General features: G+C 47.4%; 2 protein-coding genes across 3 annotated transcripts in view; one reads left to right on the forward strand and one right to left on the reverse strand.

Moving 5' to 3' along the window:
* Positions 1–2863: 2863 nt before the first annotated feature.
* Positions 2864–13392, reverse strand: part of LOC310705084 (uncharacterized protein) — a 242403-nt gene continuing 231874 nt past the window's right edge. The window contains exons 1-6 of one of the 2 annotated variants that reach the window (XM_083499473.1): positions 9423–9730; positions 7694–8201; positions 7410–7491; positions 7043–7125; positions 5654–5780; positions 2864–5105 (exon numbers count right to left, since the gene is read on the reverse strand). In XM_083499473.1, the coding sequence (XP_083355599.1) occupies positions 3703–5105; positions 5654–5780; positions 7043–7125; positions 7410–7491; positions 7694–8110 (2112 nt within the window). In that variant the 5' untranslated portion in view covers positions 8111–8201; positions 9423–9730 and the 3' untranslated portion in view covers positions 2864–3702. Of the gene's footprint in view, positions 5106–5653; positions 5781–7042; positions 7126–7409; positions 7492–7693; positions 8202–9422; positions 9731–13392 lie in introns of those variants that run through there. The other variant, XM_083499460.1, reaches the window with a different exon arrangement.
* LOC310705024 (uncharacterized protein) overlaps positions 10152–13392 on the forward strand; it is a 275548-nt gene continuing 272307 nt past the window's right edge. The window contains exon 1 of the mRNA XM_083499263.1: positions 10152–10841. The gene's annotated coding sequence lies outside the window, so the exon portion shown is untranslated. The remainder of the gene's footprint in view (positions 10842–13392) is intronic.

Here is a 13392-nt window from a genome sequence, read left to right on the forward strand (position 1 = left end):
GAAACATAAGCTCTCCTCTTCAGAATCCTGGGCCAGCAAGGCAACAGCATCTCTCAGCATTTCAAGATTGATCCTTGAGATTGTTGAGGAGCAAAGAGGGGGTCCTGCTGGAGCTGTGAGCTCACTAACCATTGGAAGCATAGTTTAAGCGTAGCTTCTTAACTTTCTCTTTCTCTCTCTCTTATTTTTTCTCTCCCTTCCCTTCCCTTCCTTCCTTCCTTTGTTCCCCCCTTCTCCCTCTCTCTCTCTTTCTCTTTCTCTTTTGCATCTGGATTAATGTTTTAGTTCAGACCTAAAAAAAAGAAAAGACATTTGACAATAAAGTATAGTCAATCGTAGGGGATGGAGCTTATTTACTTAGTGAATAATATCACACCTGAGTCTTTTGAACTGTTGTTTTATTATTTATTGTTATTATTATTATTTATTACATTTGTATACCTCCCTATACCTGCAGTTCCTCATAGCTTACTATTGTGTTTTGTGAGATACAGTGCTATTTTTATATAAAAAGAGGGGCTGGAACTCAACATGAATGCTTCTCTTGTTCTCTTTTAATGGCAACGGCGCCCATCTGAGAGGTGCCAGAACGGAGTTCTGGCCAGTTCTGGCTGAGAAAAAGCCCCGGTGAGATAAGTTTGAATTGAAGAGGACGTAAACCTTAATTTTGGGAAGACCATTTATCTTGATCGCTGTGGTTCCTGAATAATAAATGTACTGTAAAGGAGATGCTCCTTGCCTGTTCACAGGGGGTGATGATGGAATCTGTGTGTGTCAACAGGGTAGGACAATTGGAGGGAGGAGAAGGCATGGAAGTGGGGAGTAATCACTGGTGATAGAATTTGCTTAACAGACACGGAAATGAAGAATGCCTGTGTGTATTGCTGAAAGGGTTTAACTGGAAGACAGTTACAGATAGGTAGCCGTGTTGGTCTGCCATAGTCAAAATAAAAAAATTCCTTCCAGTAGCACCTTAAAGAGCAACTAAGTTAGTTCTTGGTATGAGCTTTCCTGTGCATGCACACTTCTTCAGATACACTGAAACAGAAGTTGCCAGATCCTTCTATATAGTGAGAAGGTGGGGAGGGGTATTACTCAGAAGGGTGGTGGGAATAGGACTATTTAATTGCTCATCGTCTAACATTGTGTATGCCATCAAATGCCAACAGTGTCCTTCAGCTCTCTATATTGGACAAACAGGCCAAACCTTACGCCAAAGAATAAACGGACATAAATCTGACATCAAGAATCACAAAACAGAGAAACCAGTAGGAGAACACTTCAATCTCCCAGGACATTCTATACAAGATCTCAAAGTAGCTGTTTTACTACAAAGGAATTTCAGAAATAGACTGGAAAGAGAAGCTGCTGAATTGCAACTCATTACCAAACTTAAAACCATGGAGAGACCTGGTCTGAACAGAGACATTGGATTCTTATCTCATTATACATGACTAAGCCATTTCTCACCTTCTCACCCCTTGCCTTTTCCTGTAAGACCTATTGCAGTCATTAAGAGTCGTCAACAGGCTCATCTCAGCTATCTGCCAATCTCCCATTCCCACCACCCTTCTGAGTAATACCCCTCCCCACCTTCTTACTATATAGAAGGATCTGGCAACTTCTGTCTCAGTGTATCTGAAGAAGTGTGCATGCACACGAAAGCTCATACCAAGAACTAACTTAGTTGGTCTTTAAGGTGCTACTGGAAGGAATTTTTTTATTTTGACTGGAAGACGTCACTGAAGCAAAAGAAAAGCCAGAAGAGCTATTTGAGCTCCTTGATGGGTTTGATAATAAGAGAAAGAGAAAACAGCTCCAGGCCAAAGGGAGGTTCTAAGGAGAGAGAGACCTTGGATTCTAGGTCTGTTTGGGATTGTCTGTTATTTCTAAGATGCTGGGCCTGTGCTGGACAGCACAAGATATTGTATGGAATGATGTGGATGCATTTTTGATGTGTTTGTTCTGAAGAAAGTTCTGCAAGTAAAGATTTGAACAATCTAATGGGTCTAGACAATGTTTTATTCCAAAATAAAACTTCCAGTCGTTTCAAGCTGTGCAGTCTTAATATCTGCAATATTCCCTGTGCAAGGGTGAGATAAAGAAAGCAAGGAGGAGAGCAGAGGGGGAAAGGGGTGAAGGTGAAAATGGGGGTGCAGAGGGGGTTGCAAAATAGGAGGGATTAGGAGGCACCCCCTGTTGTGAAAGCAGGGGCATGCAAGGGATGAAGGACAGGCAGGGATGTTGGCATCATAGCTGGGTGGAAGGCAGGGCCATCCCACCCATGAGGCAAGGTGAGGTGACGGCCTCAGGTGGCAGGATCCATGGGACAGCAGATCTGGCCTCCAAGGAAAGTACCGCCTGCTGTTGCCACCACCCTCCTTGGAAGCCAGATCTGTCGTCTCCTTGGCAGCATCCCATGCGGAGTCTACAGTGATATCTTGGCAAATAGGAGGTTCTGCTGGTCTCCTCTCACCCTTGTTCCCAGTGTAGATCTTTATCCCACACACACACACACACACACACACCTTCTTCCTGAGGTACTGTAGATGTTTTGTTTCTTCTTCTTCCAAAGCAACTACTCTATTCCGAACTTAAAAATGGAAAGCGTAATGCTGGTGGTCAACAAAAGAGGTTCAAAGACTCTCTCAAGGCAAATCTTTAAAAAAAAAGGAGTATAAACACCGACAATTGGGAAACAGTGGCCTGTGAGTGCTCCAACTGGAGAACAGCCTTTACCAAAGGTGTCATGGGCTTTGTAGACGCTCAAACTCGGGGCGAAAGAGAGAAAAGTAATAGAGGAAGGCACACTTGGCAAACCCTCACCTGTTGGGTTGAAGTAACGACAGACGAGTAGCAGGTGTCATGTGAGAGGCATCTCTCGAGCAAGTCCCGAGAAGAAGCTTTTATTGAATATTACAGCATTGCCACAGGTGCGCTCGTTGCTGATTGGTTGACACAAATACAAAGCAAAGGTTACATATAGGCATTAATCACCAATAGATTAAAGGCTGGGAAAGGGAGCACAGAACTAGACAGGCATGAAACCTCCTAATTAAATTATAACTAATGATTGATATAGCAAGACTAAAACAATTACTAATGATTGATCATAACATGAAAGAATACAACAACCATGTTCCGTAGATGTGGTCAGCAATGCATTAAGAACAGGTCAAGGTACACTGTTTCATGAACTCAATGGGAACTGTTCAGAACATTCTCAGACTCATGTGCAGAGGCAAAAACTTCCCAGCACTCACCATTATCAACTCCTGCCCAGAAACCAATGTCCCCACTGTGGAAGGAGGTGTGGATCCAGAATTGGCCTCCAGTCACTTACGGATTCACTGTTAAGACCATGTTCATGGAAAACAACCTTACTCGGCTACGAGGGATCGCCAAAGAAGAAGAGAATCATAGGGTTGGAAGGGTAATCTAGTCCAACCCCCTGCAGTGCAGGAATCTCAACTAAAGTATCCATGACAGATGACCATCCAATCTCTGTTTAAAAGCCTTACGTTTTGACAATAGGAGCAGTTATACAGTGGAATGGACTCCTTTGGAAAGTGATGGACTTTCCTTCCATGGAGGTTTTACAGCAGAGGTTGGAAGGCCATCTGCCATGGATGTTTTCGTTGTGATTCCTACATTGCAGGGGGTTGGACTTGATGGCACTAGAGGTCACTTACAACACCACAATTAAATGATTCTCTGATTCTGCCCAATATGAGTTCTTTGATGGCAAGTGAGACTTTGCTTCCAGATAAAACTCTTTCCACATTCCAAACATGGATATGGTTTCTCCCCGCTGTGAATTCTTTGATGGGCGGTGAGAGTGCTCCTGTCACTGAAGCTCTTCCTACATTCTAGGCACTGATAGAGTTTCTCCCCAGTGTGAATTCTTTGATGGGAAGTGAGATGGGCTCTCTGATTAAAGCTCTTTTCACATTCAAAGCACTGATATGGCTTCTCCCCAGTGTGAATTCTTTGATGGGAAGTGAGATGGGAGCTACGACTGAAGCTCTTTCCACATTTCCTACACTGATAGGGTTTCTCCCCTGTATGAATTCTTTGATGGGAAGTAAGATTGACCTTCTTACTGAAGCTCTTTCCACATTCCACACACTGATAGGGTTTCTCCCCTGTATGAATTAGTTGATGAGAAGAGAGAATCTTCTTGTCACGGAAGCTCTTTCCACATTCAAAGCACTGATATGGCTTCTCCACAGTGTGAATTCTTTGATGGGAAGTGAGATGGGAATTATGACTGAAGCTCTTTCCACATTCCACACACTGATATGGTTTCTCCCCTGTATGAATTCTTTGATGGGTAGTAAGATTGCTGTTCCTACTGAAACTCTTCCCACATTCCACACATTGATATGGTTTCTCCCCTGTATGAATTCTTTGATGCTTAGTGAGATTGGAGCTTGTACTGAAGCTCTTTCCACATTCCACACACTGATAGGGTTTCTCCCCTGTGTGAATTCTTTCATGGGAAGTGAGACTGCCCCTGTGATTGAATATCTTTCCACACTCTTGACACTGAAATTGTTTCTCCTCACTGTGAATTCTCTGAAGGGAAGTGAGACTTTCCTTCCCCCTGAAGCTCTTTCCACGTTCCGCACACTGATATGGTTTCTCTGCATGAATTCTTTGATCACAAGTGAGACGGGCTCTCTTACTTAAACCTTTTCCACAATCTTGGTATTTAAATGGTTTTTCTGCACTGTGAATTCTCTGATGCTGACAGAATTCTTTCCTTGTACTAAAGCTCTTCCCACATTCCAAGCAGTGATATGGTTTCTCCCCTGTATGATTTTTTTTATGGGAGCTGAGATTTTCCTTCTGCGTGAATCTCTTTTCACAATCTTGGCACTGAAATGGTTTCTCCCCACTGTGACATTTCTGTTCGGAAGTAAGATTTTCCTTCTGACTGAAGTTCTTCCCACATTCCAAACACTGATAGTATTTCCTCAAAATGGGATTTCTTTGAGGGGAAGTGGAATGGGAGTGTTGACTGAAGACCTTTCCACACTCTAAATATTTATGTGGCTTCTCCACGTTGGGAATTTTGTTCTTGATTTCCAATTCATCACTATCTGCAATGAAGAGAGAAAAAGATTGAAGCCTTGGGAAGAAATACAGCCCCCAAGTATTGAACAATGCTAATTAATGCTTGCGGTAGCAGAAGAAATGAAGGGAATTAGATGTGAGTTCATTGCCTTAATTGACAGACTTTAACAGATTTATGGGAACCTGAGATTTTAAAAGCCTAGTTCTTCTCTGGTATGGATTTCTTTTGACCCCATCATGGAATCGCCTCCATCTCCAATGCCAGTCATCTCTTTGGTCAACCCAAGACTGAGAGGAGCAAAATAAAAACAGAAAACCTGACAGGAGCTACTTCAACTACCCTAACAACTCCAAAGCTGACATTTAAAATGGCCAGGGCAGTTCAGACCAGCCTGATAATTGTTTGAAAAAGTATAACTGTCAGAAGAACATTCAGGGAGAAGACAGTTGACAGTCTTCCATTCAAGGTGAGGTGTGGGGGTCTTATAAGTTCCGTCACAATCTGGGAGGTTCATCACATAGATATTAATTTTGAATTTCCAGGCAGATAGGACGATCCCACAGGGAGGCTTACCAAGAAAGGCCACGATCCCATGAGTCTCCTCCATGACGTCCTTATGCAGAGCTCTCTGGTCAGGATCCAGCAACGCCCACTCCTCGTCCGTGAAACAAACAGCGACATCTTCAAAGCACACTGGACCCTAGAAGAAAAAGGGAAATGTCCTCCCCTGAGACAGCAGAAATATGATCTGCTACACAATGATCTGTTGTTTCCTTCCTGTTAATGGCTGTGTGTTTTTTTAAGTGATTCTTTTGCTTCCCACTTTAATAATGGAAGCTTCTTTTAACAAAGGAATTCTTTTATTAGGCATTTATTTCATGGCCCCCTCTACTCTCCCCATGCACTGTTCTGGGGAGGGAACGTCAAGGGGAGGAATAGAGGGCAGTACTCTTTGTGCTGCTGATGGGGCTGGCTAGGGGAATCCTGGCCACTGCTGGTTATGGTTTCTCCAAAGCTCAGAAGCCTATTTTAGCAGCCCATGGTCAATGTAGAAATAAAGCAGTAACTGCAAATGAATCCTACTGGCAACATTCAGAAGACTGGTATGAGTTATATGGGCAGGAAATCCCACAGTTCACAGCTGCAATTAACTCTTTATCAGCAAGAACACGGTACAGTGGTACCTCAGGTTAAGAACTTAATTCGTTCCGGAAATCTGTTCTTAACCTGAAACTGTTCTTAACCTGAAGCACCACTTTAGCTAATGGGGCCTCCTGCTGCTGCCGCGCCGCTGGAGCAAGATTTCTGTTCATATCCTGAAGCAAAGTTTTTAACCTGAAGCACTATTTCTGTGTATGTAACCCGAGGTACCACTTTATTCACAGACTTGGCTGAGTTTCAGGCCTAATGAGAATAGCAGCTCATTCCCTGAGTCTCTTCCTCCACAAAAGCAGCTGCTGAGAGTAAAGGCCCCGACTCCCCACAGCTTTCCAAGCCCCCTCCTCTCTGGGGTTTCTGGCAAGCGATCAAACAGTGTGCAGCCTGCCTTTGCTCCTCCATTGTCAGACGTCTCCTGGCTCTGAGAGACAAGCAGGGAGGGTGGCTTATGGCAGAAGGAGAGGGAGCTACCAGTGGCTCCTCCTTCTCCTGACTCACCTCTGCCTCTCGACCTTCCTCCTCTCATTCGCCTCCTCCCTCTTCTGCCTCTGATTCTGCACTGCATTCTGCCACAGAGTCTCCCAGCTCACTAAGCCCTGTTACCCCTTCAGCTTCTGACATCTCCTCTTCCCAGGATTCTCCCTCTGATCACTCATCCTTCCTCCACCTCCACTCCTTGGTCTCTAAGATGTCTTCCCTTCCTGGTTCCCCAGCTGCTTCCTCCCACCATTCCTCTGTGCCCAACCAGTCCATGACATTGCTCCATCCCTCGGCCTCTGACCCCACAAGGCAGCTTCCCCTGACCTGATCTGGTTCCACAACCGCTGCTTCCCTTCTGCCCCCATGAAAAGGCGAATCAGGAGGTCTTGCCGGCATAATTCCGTCACCTGCAAGAGAAAAAAGGTAAGCAGGATGCCAGGAGTGCCTCTTCTCTCACAGGTGAAACAGGGCATCTCTAACTACAGATGGGCCTTTCAGAAAGCCTTTCCTGCTGAGTGCAGTTGGACGTATGTGCCCATTTCATATGTTAGTTGTGCAAAATTACCTCTCCCTTCTTTTGGACCTTGTTCCCAACTGTGCCCCCCCCAAAAAAAAGATGAAAAGAACCCACAGATTAGTTAGAAAACCAACAGAATGAGACCAAACGGAGAAAAGCCACCTTCCTCCTTACCCAGAGGCCTCTCTCTGGTGTCCAACGGAGGCCTCTCTGCCTCACAGGAATCCAAGTCCATTTCTGCAAAGTGATCCTTTCCCTGAAAAAGAAATAAGGATTCAAAACAGAGAATGGGGTGAAGGATTAAAAAACGAATGTCAGGGCCAACAGCTTTAAAGGTGTCAGATGTCATTCCATGGATGTCTTCCAAGAAAAAGCATGGACCATCAATAGAGCAATATGAGATGTTCTCCATCGTGTTTGGAGCCCCTTGGGAGTATCCAGAGGAAAGTCTCCCTCACCTGCTTTCTCTCTGCCTGCTCTCTCTCCTCTGTCTGACTCAGGAGGAAACCTTCGGCCAGGGCCACCGCCTGGGAACTGGTCTCCGCTCCACAGTCCCTCACCCAGCTCTCCATCTCCGGAGGAAGGACAGCCAGGAACTGCTCCAAGATCACCAGGTCCAGCATCTCAGCTTTCGTGTGCCTTTCTGGCTTCAGCCACTGGTGGCAAAAGTGGTAGAGTTGGCTGCAAACCTCTCGGGGTCCTTTGGCCTCCTGGCAGCAGAACTGCCTCCACTGCTGGCTCTGCACCTCTGAGCGGAGGGTGTCCTCCTCATGCAGGATCTTCTGCACAGAGTTTTCCCAGAATCCCCCACTGCTCCCAGTTTGGATGTCATGGCCTCTTCCTGTTCCAGGGCCAGCTGAGTCTCGCTCATCCATCTGTGCTCTCAAGAAGCCTCTGAGAGATCGGAAGGAACCCTTTGGTCTTCTGCCAAGTTCTGTCTGTCTGAATGAAAAGCTCTAGCAAATCCTAAAAAGCAAATACATTGTTCTGTTACAGAATTTGTAGGTCAGTAGAAGAAAGAGATTCCCTGAGCAAGCATGGATGAGTCTTGCTGGGAACCAGGGCTGGATGGCACCACAGCCCAAACCATGAGATATCTTCTTTAAAAAGAGGAGAAGGAGAAAGCAGCCTCTAGCTCTCCTATAAGGAATATTGCAATGCAAAATGTGGAGGCAACGGAAGGGATTTGTGGGTGATTAATCAGCCTAGTTTCTCCTGCCTTCCAATCAATGCATGAAGTCAGAAATGACTGACAAGGGAGTCATTAGTATCTTTTGAAAAATGGATTCTTGGCTGTAGTGGGGGTCCTCACCTGCGGGTCCTCAGGAGTTGCTCCCCCCACCCCCAATGCTTCTGTTTTTGCACTTGGACTCTCTGCCGCTCTCAAGACAGACTCCTGGGGTGGGGTCCCTTTTCCTTTGCTCTGAGGGCCAGGTATGTATCTGGTCAACCCCCTGAGGGCCAAGTGGATGGGGCCAAAGACATCTCCCTTGAAACTCAGAGTAAAGGATGGGTAGTTTGATGATGATGATGATGATGATGATGATGCTTCTATTAGATATCTTAACACACACACAGCCATTGATGCCAAGGTCCCTGGAGGCTCAGGGAGTAGCAGCGCCCATTTCTGGCTGCTTTGCCAGCCACAATCCCTTTGGGAGAGAGAGGATGTGGTCCTGGGATGCCCTGCTCTGGGTGCGAGGGGATGGCTGCCGTGGCCTCCGTGGGGAGCTGCCCTGGGAGACACTGGGAAACTGGTCCCCAATGCAGCAGCCAGACTCTGGGAAACTGGGATCCCTCTCTTTATCCCTGGCCTTTCTCTCCCACCTTTTCTTCCTCCTTCCCTGTGGGGTTTTCTTGGGGGGGGGGGCTAGTCCACCTCTTCGTCCAGCATTGGAAAACCATTTGCACATGTTTCCTCTGTTGTGCTATGGGACTCCTTTGTTTAAAGAAATGAGATTTCGGGGGAGTCATTTTTTTTCTGAGGGGGGGGGCGGAAGGCCAACTGAGTTTTGGATCCTCTGATCTGCAGGAAGGAGAGCGTGGCAGACCTGGCCCCTCCCTGGCAGGACCTTCTCCTCCCTGACTTGGGGTCCCCCCCTGCAGGAGCAGATCAGGCCCCCCAGGCCCCCTCCCCTGCTGCAGCCCTGGGACCCCCACCAGATCCCAGAGAGAGAGGAGACTCACCAGATCCCAGGAGGGGAGAGCGAGGCAGCCCTTGCAGGAGAGACCCCAAAGCAGGAAAGGACTGGGGAGGGAGGGGCCTTGGCTCTGGAGGACCTGCCCCCCCCGTCCGCTTCCTGGCCTCTCTAGGAAGGCAGCTCACTTCCTTTTAACCCTTGCCAAGCCGAGTCCACCCAGCTCAGCCCTTCCTCGCTTTACTGCCTCCCTGGCTCTGCCTATGGTAAGAGATGCTGGGGGGGGGGGGGGGGTGGCTCTTGTTTGGGCTCTGAGCATCTCCCTCCCTTCGCCAGAAATTTCAGTAGCACTTTGCAGGGAAAAGGGCTTTGCAGGAGGCAAGGAAGCTCCTCCTAGAATTCAGGAGTGGAGAGATAGGAGGGGATCCCAGGGTCATCTAGTCCAACCCCAGCAATGCAGGAATCTCAGCTAAAGCATCCATGGCAGATGGCCGTCCGATCTCTGCTGAGAAACCTCCAAGGAAGGAGAGTCCCCCCCCCCCAAGGGAGACCTTTCCCTGCCCAACTGCTCCTAGATGTCCCTCAAGGCAGCGGGTCCTGAGTTCTAGCCCTGCTGAAACAATTACACTGGCTACCAAGGATGAACCAAGCAAAGTTCAAAATAAATAAATCCCATTCTCATCATAAATGAGTAATACTTTCCTATGCATGCTTTTTATACTAATATACAAAAGTATGCCATTCCCTTGTCCAGAAATGATTAATTGCTAATTCAATGGACTGAAAATGGATGGTTGTTGTTATTATTATATTTAGGGAAGCTTTTAATGTTTGATGGACTATTGTATTTTAATATTTTGTTGGAAGCCGCCAAGAGTGGCTGGGGAAACCCAGCCCGATTGGTGGGGTATAAATAAATTATTATTATAATTAATTAATTAATTAATTAAATTGACCAGGTGACTGTTCTCCTTTCGAAAGAGGCAGGTGGAATCTCCACGGTTGCTAATAGCATAACATTGAAAGGCTAGTGAAATATGGGGAGCCCTAGAGCATCTGCTTGGCATGCAGAATGTCCCATTGTCAGCCCCTGGCATCTCCTGCAAGGGCTGGACGAAATCCCTGCCTGAAACTCTGGGGAGCTGCTGCCAGTCAGTGTAGGCCAGGGGTCCTCATACTATGTCCCGTGGGCTGAATCCAGCCCGCCAGGGTCGTGAATCTGGCCTGCACGGCCATTTCAGAACCCACCAAGTGTCCGAGGCTGAAAGCATCTCGCCGCCCGCTCAGTCAGTCCCTGCACAGCACTGCTGAGGTAAACGCTACCGGCGTGGTGGCAGCTCTACCAATGAAAGGCCAGGGGGTTTCGCCCGGGGACGGGGAAGTGAGGCGTTCCCAAAGTGAAGGAAGGATTGAACTCTGATTAATAAGAATACACACAGAGGCTTGAACCAGCAAGACTCTGGGAAGGGTGCGTATAATAATCTCTGTCTGTGTCTCTGTGTCTCTCTCTGTCTGGCCAGGAGGACAGTGATCATTATTACCTTTATGTGAGACCTGTTTCCTGGCCCTAAGATTAAGATCCTAAGATTAACATATCAGAAAAGCTACAGCAAAGAAATTGCCCACTGTCTTTGATGACCCAGGACGCCTGCCTGTCTAAGTGGGTACGTGACTTGTGAAGAAAGAGAAATGGAACAGGGATGCAGAGGTGTGGACTGATCAAGAATCATATGAAAATAGTTTAAACCCAGTCAACGCAATGCTTTCATTGCTGACACAGAAGGCTTACTCTATATTTGTTATAAATCCTCATAGCAATCCCACCTGATCACTACAGGAAGTGTTGTCTTTTGGCTTGAAGAGCGAAGCTGAGGTTGGCGGAGGAAGGCAGACTTGGGTCGATTCTCTTTCGTTACATAGACGTTTACTTTAAAGGTGGGAGAAGGAAGCATAGTCCTCTTTCTGTGAGTGGAGCAGCAGTCTTTCCACTCATGTGATTTACATGCTCTGAAAGTTGGGATCCATTTTGTTATTTTAATTTTAAAAGGATGGAGTGGAACTGGATATTGACCATCTTGTTAGCCTGGGGAGCCACATTCTGGTTGAAGGAGGCCAGGACTGGCCCCCCAAGGGTTGGGATGTCCCTCCTTCCCTGCCGTAGGACTTGGAACCCAGGAGAAAACTCTTGGAATAGCCTTGCCAGGTGCTCAGGGACGGACTCACCTGTCCCCATGTCCTTCTCTTTGCAGATGTGCTGCGGTTCCACATCCCTCCCCCAGACGTGAGTATTGGAGAGAACCAGAGCAGGGACTCAGACCTGCCCTCCTTGCCCCCCACTCTGCACTCTGGGATGTGGAGAAGGCCTCCCTTCCTGAGGAACTGACAGCCTGACTTTTGCCTTTCAGCTGCTGGAGGAAGATCAGCTGTACCTGCCGGAGGTGATCCAGAACTGCCAGGCAGCTCAGCTCAGGGGGCTCTGAGGACATCCTGGTGAGTGATGGGTGGTGTGGGGGACCCCCATGGGGAAGTCTGGGAAGTGGGGGTTTGGGGACGGGGTTGTCCGTCTGCCAGAGAGGAGTACCCTACTGGCTTAGATTCACGTATCCTGTTTGAAAGGGGAATCATCTTAGGGACTTCCTGTGAAAATCTGGGTCAGGAATGCTGTTCCTGGAATGGACAAACACACAAGACGTAACTGGGTGTGCAGTCACATAAACAATAATCTTCTATATATTCTTATCACAATATCAAATGTTTATCTTGCACATAAACAACACATAAAGTGCAATAATATAGACGAGAGCCAGGGACTCTGTGGTGGGGGCAGGTGAGGGCCGTTTTGGCCCAGACTGGCCCCTGACCCAGAGACGCTCTTTCCTCCCACAGGACCTCAGGTGTTACACCCTTTGGGAAAGTGGGGAGGAACAGAAACTAGTGGCCAACAGCATCCCTTCTCTGCTGGCCTTTGCCCGAAGGTTCCCCCATCTCAGAGCACGTAGCTCTCCCTCATGGATTCAGTCCTTCCCATAGCATTATGGATGCACGATTCCAACAGACTAGTTTCTTGGCAAGACAAGGGCCTTCGCTGGCCACTTGAGTGTCCTCCTCAGCATCTCCAAAGAAGGACCTGGGACCCCTGGAGTCTCACTGCCCAGAAATGGGGGTAGTTTGCAAATATGCACACACACACACACACACACACACACACACACAATAATTTGTGCCTGTGTTAGGAAATCAAGCCTTATCAGGAGAAACTGGCCACTCTCCAGGCACCCGGCTTGAATCCCGGTTGACCTCCCTGTCTGCATTCCCCAGCAGGATCCAGGCTAGGTCACGATCGGCGATCCTCCTCAAACGTGATAAGAACATACCACTCTCAACCCCCCCCCCCAGGCAGGGGAAAGAGATAGACAGAAATGTATTTATATGCCTTTATTTCTGTCTTTGCAGCATTACAGAGAAACACGTCTGCTCTCTTCAGACTCCATCAGCAGAGAGAGAAACTCCTCCTCCTGTACTTCCTGTACAGGTCAAATTACACTCTGAGCTAAATCCGGTGCTCAGCACTGTGAATAGACTGTCCCTCTGTTCCCACGGTACAGTCCCAACATTCCCATCATGTTTTGCTTTTCAGCTAGCTGCAGCTCGCTGCCGCATTGCATCCATATCGTAACATACTCCCCCATATGATTCAATGTGTGTTGCGAGCAAAGCGTGATCCAGAGAAGAAAACAAACAGTTGTTATACATATAGCACTGTCCTGTTGTTTCTCTTCCACCCTTGGAACTACCCGCCACTGGTTTCCCCAGTGTACCTCTCTGGTTGTCTGACTTCCAAGAAATGAGTGCATCTGCATTACCTTGGCTAGGGAATGTAGTGTTACGCTTGGCAACTCCCTGTTGTGTCTTTGTCTCTGACTTAGATACAGCTTCAACCTGTCTTGAGTTGTTAACAATAGTAACACATGCAACAGCTAAGTTAGCAAACTCTTTTGAATATCTCTTGGGTGGTACAC

Source organism: Podarcis liolepis (assembly GCF_965112155.1).
Source record: "Podarcis liolepis genome assembly, chromosome: 4".
In the NCBI taxonomy this organism is placed as follows: domain Eukaryota; kingdom Metazoa; phylum Chordata; class Lepidosauria; order Squamata; family Lacertidae; genus Podarcis; species Podarcis liolepis.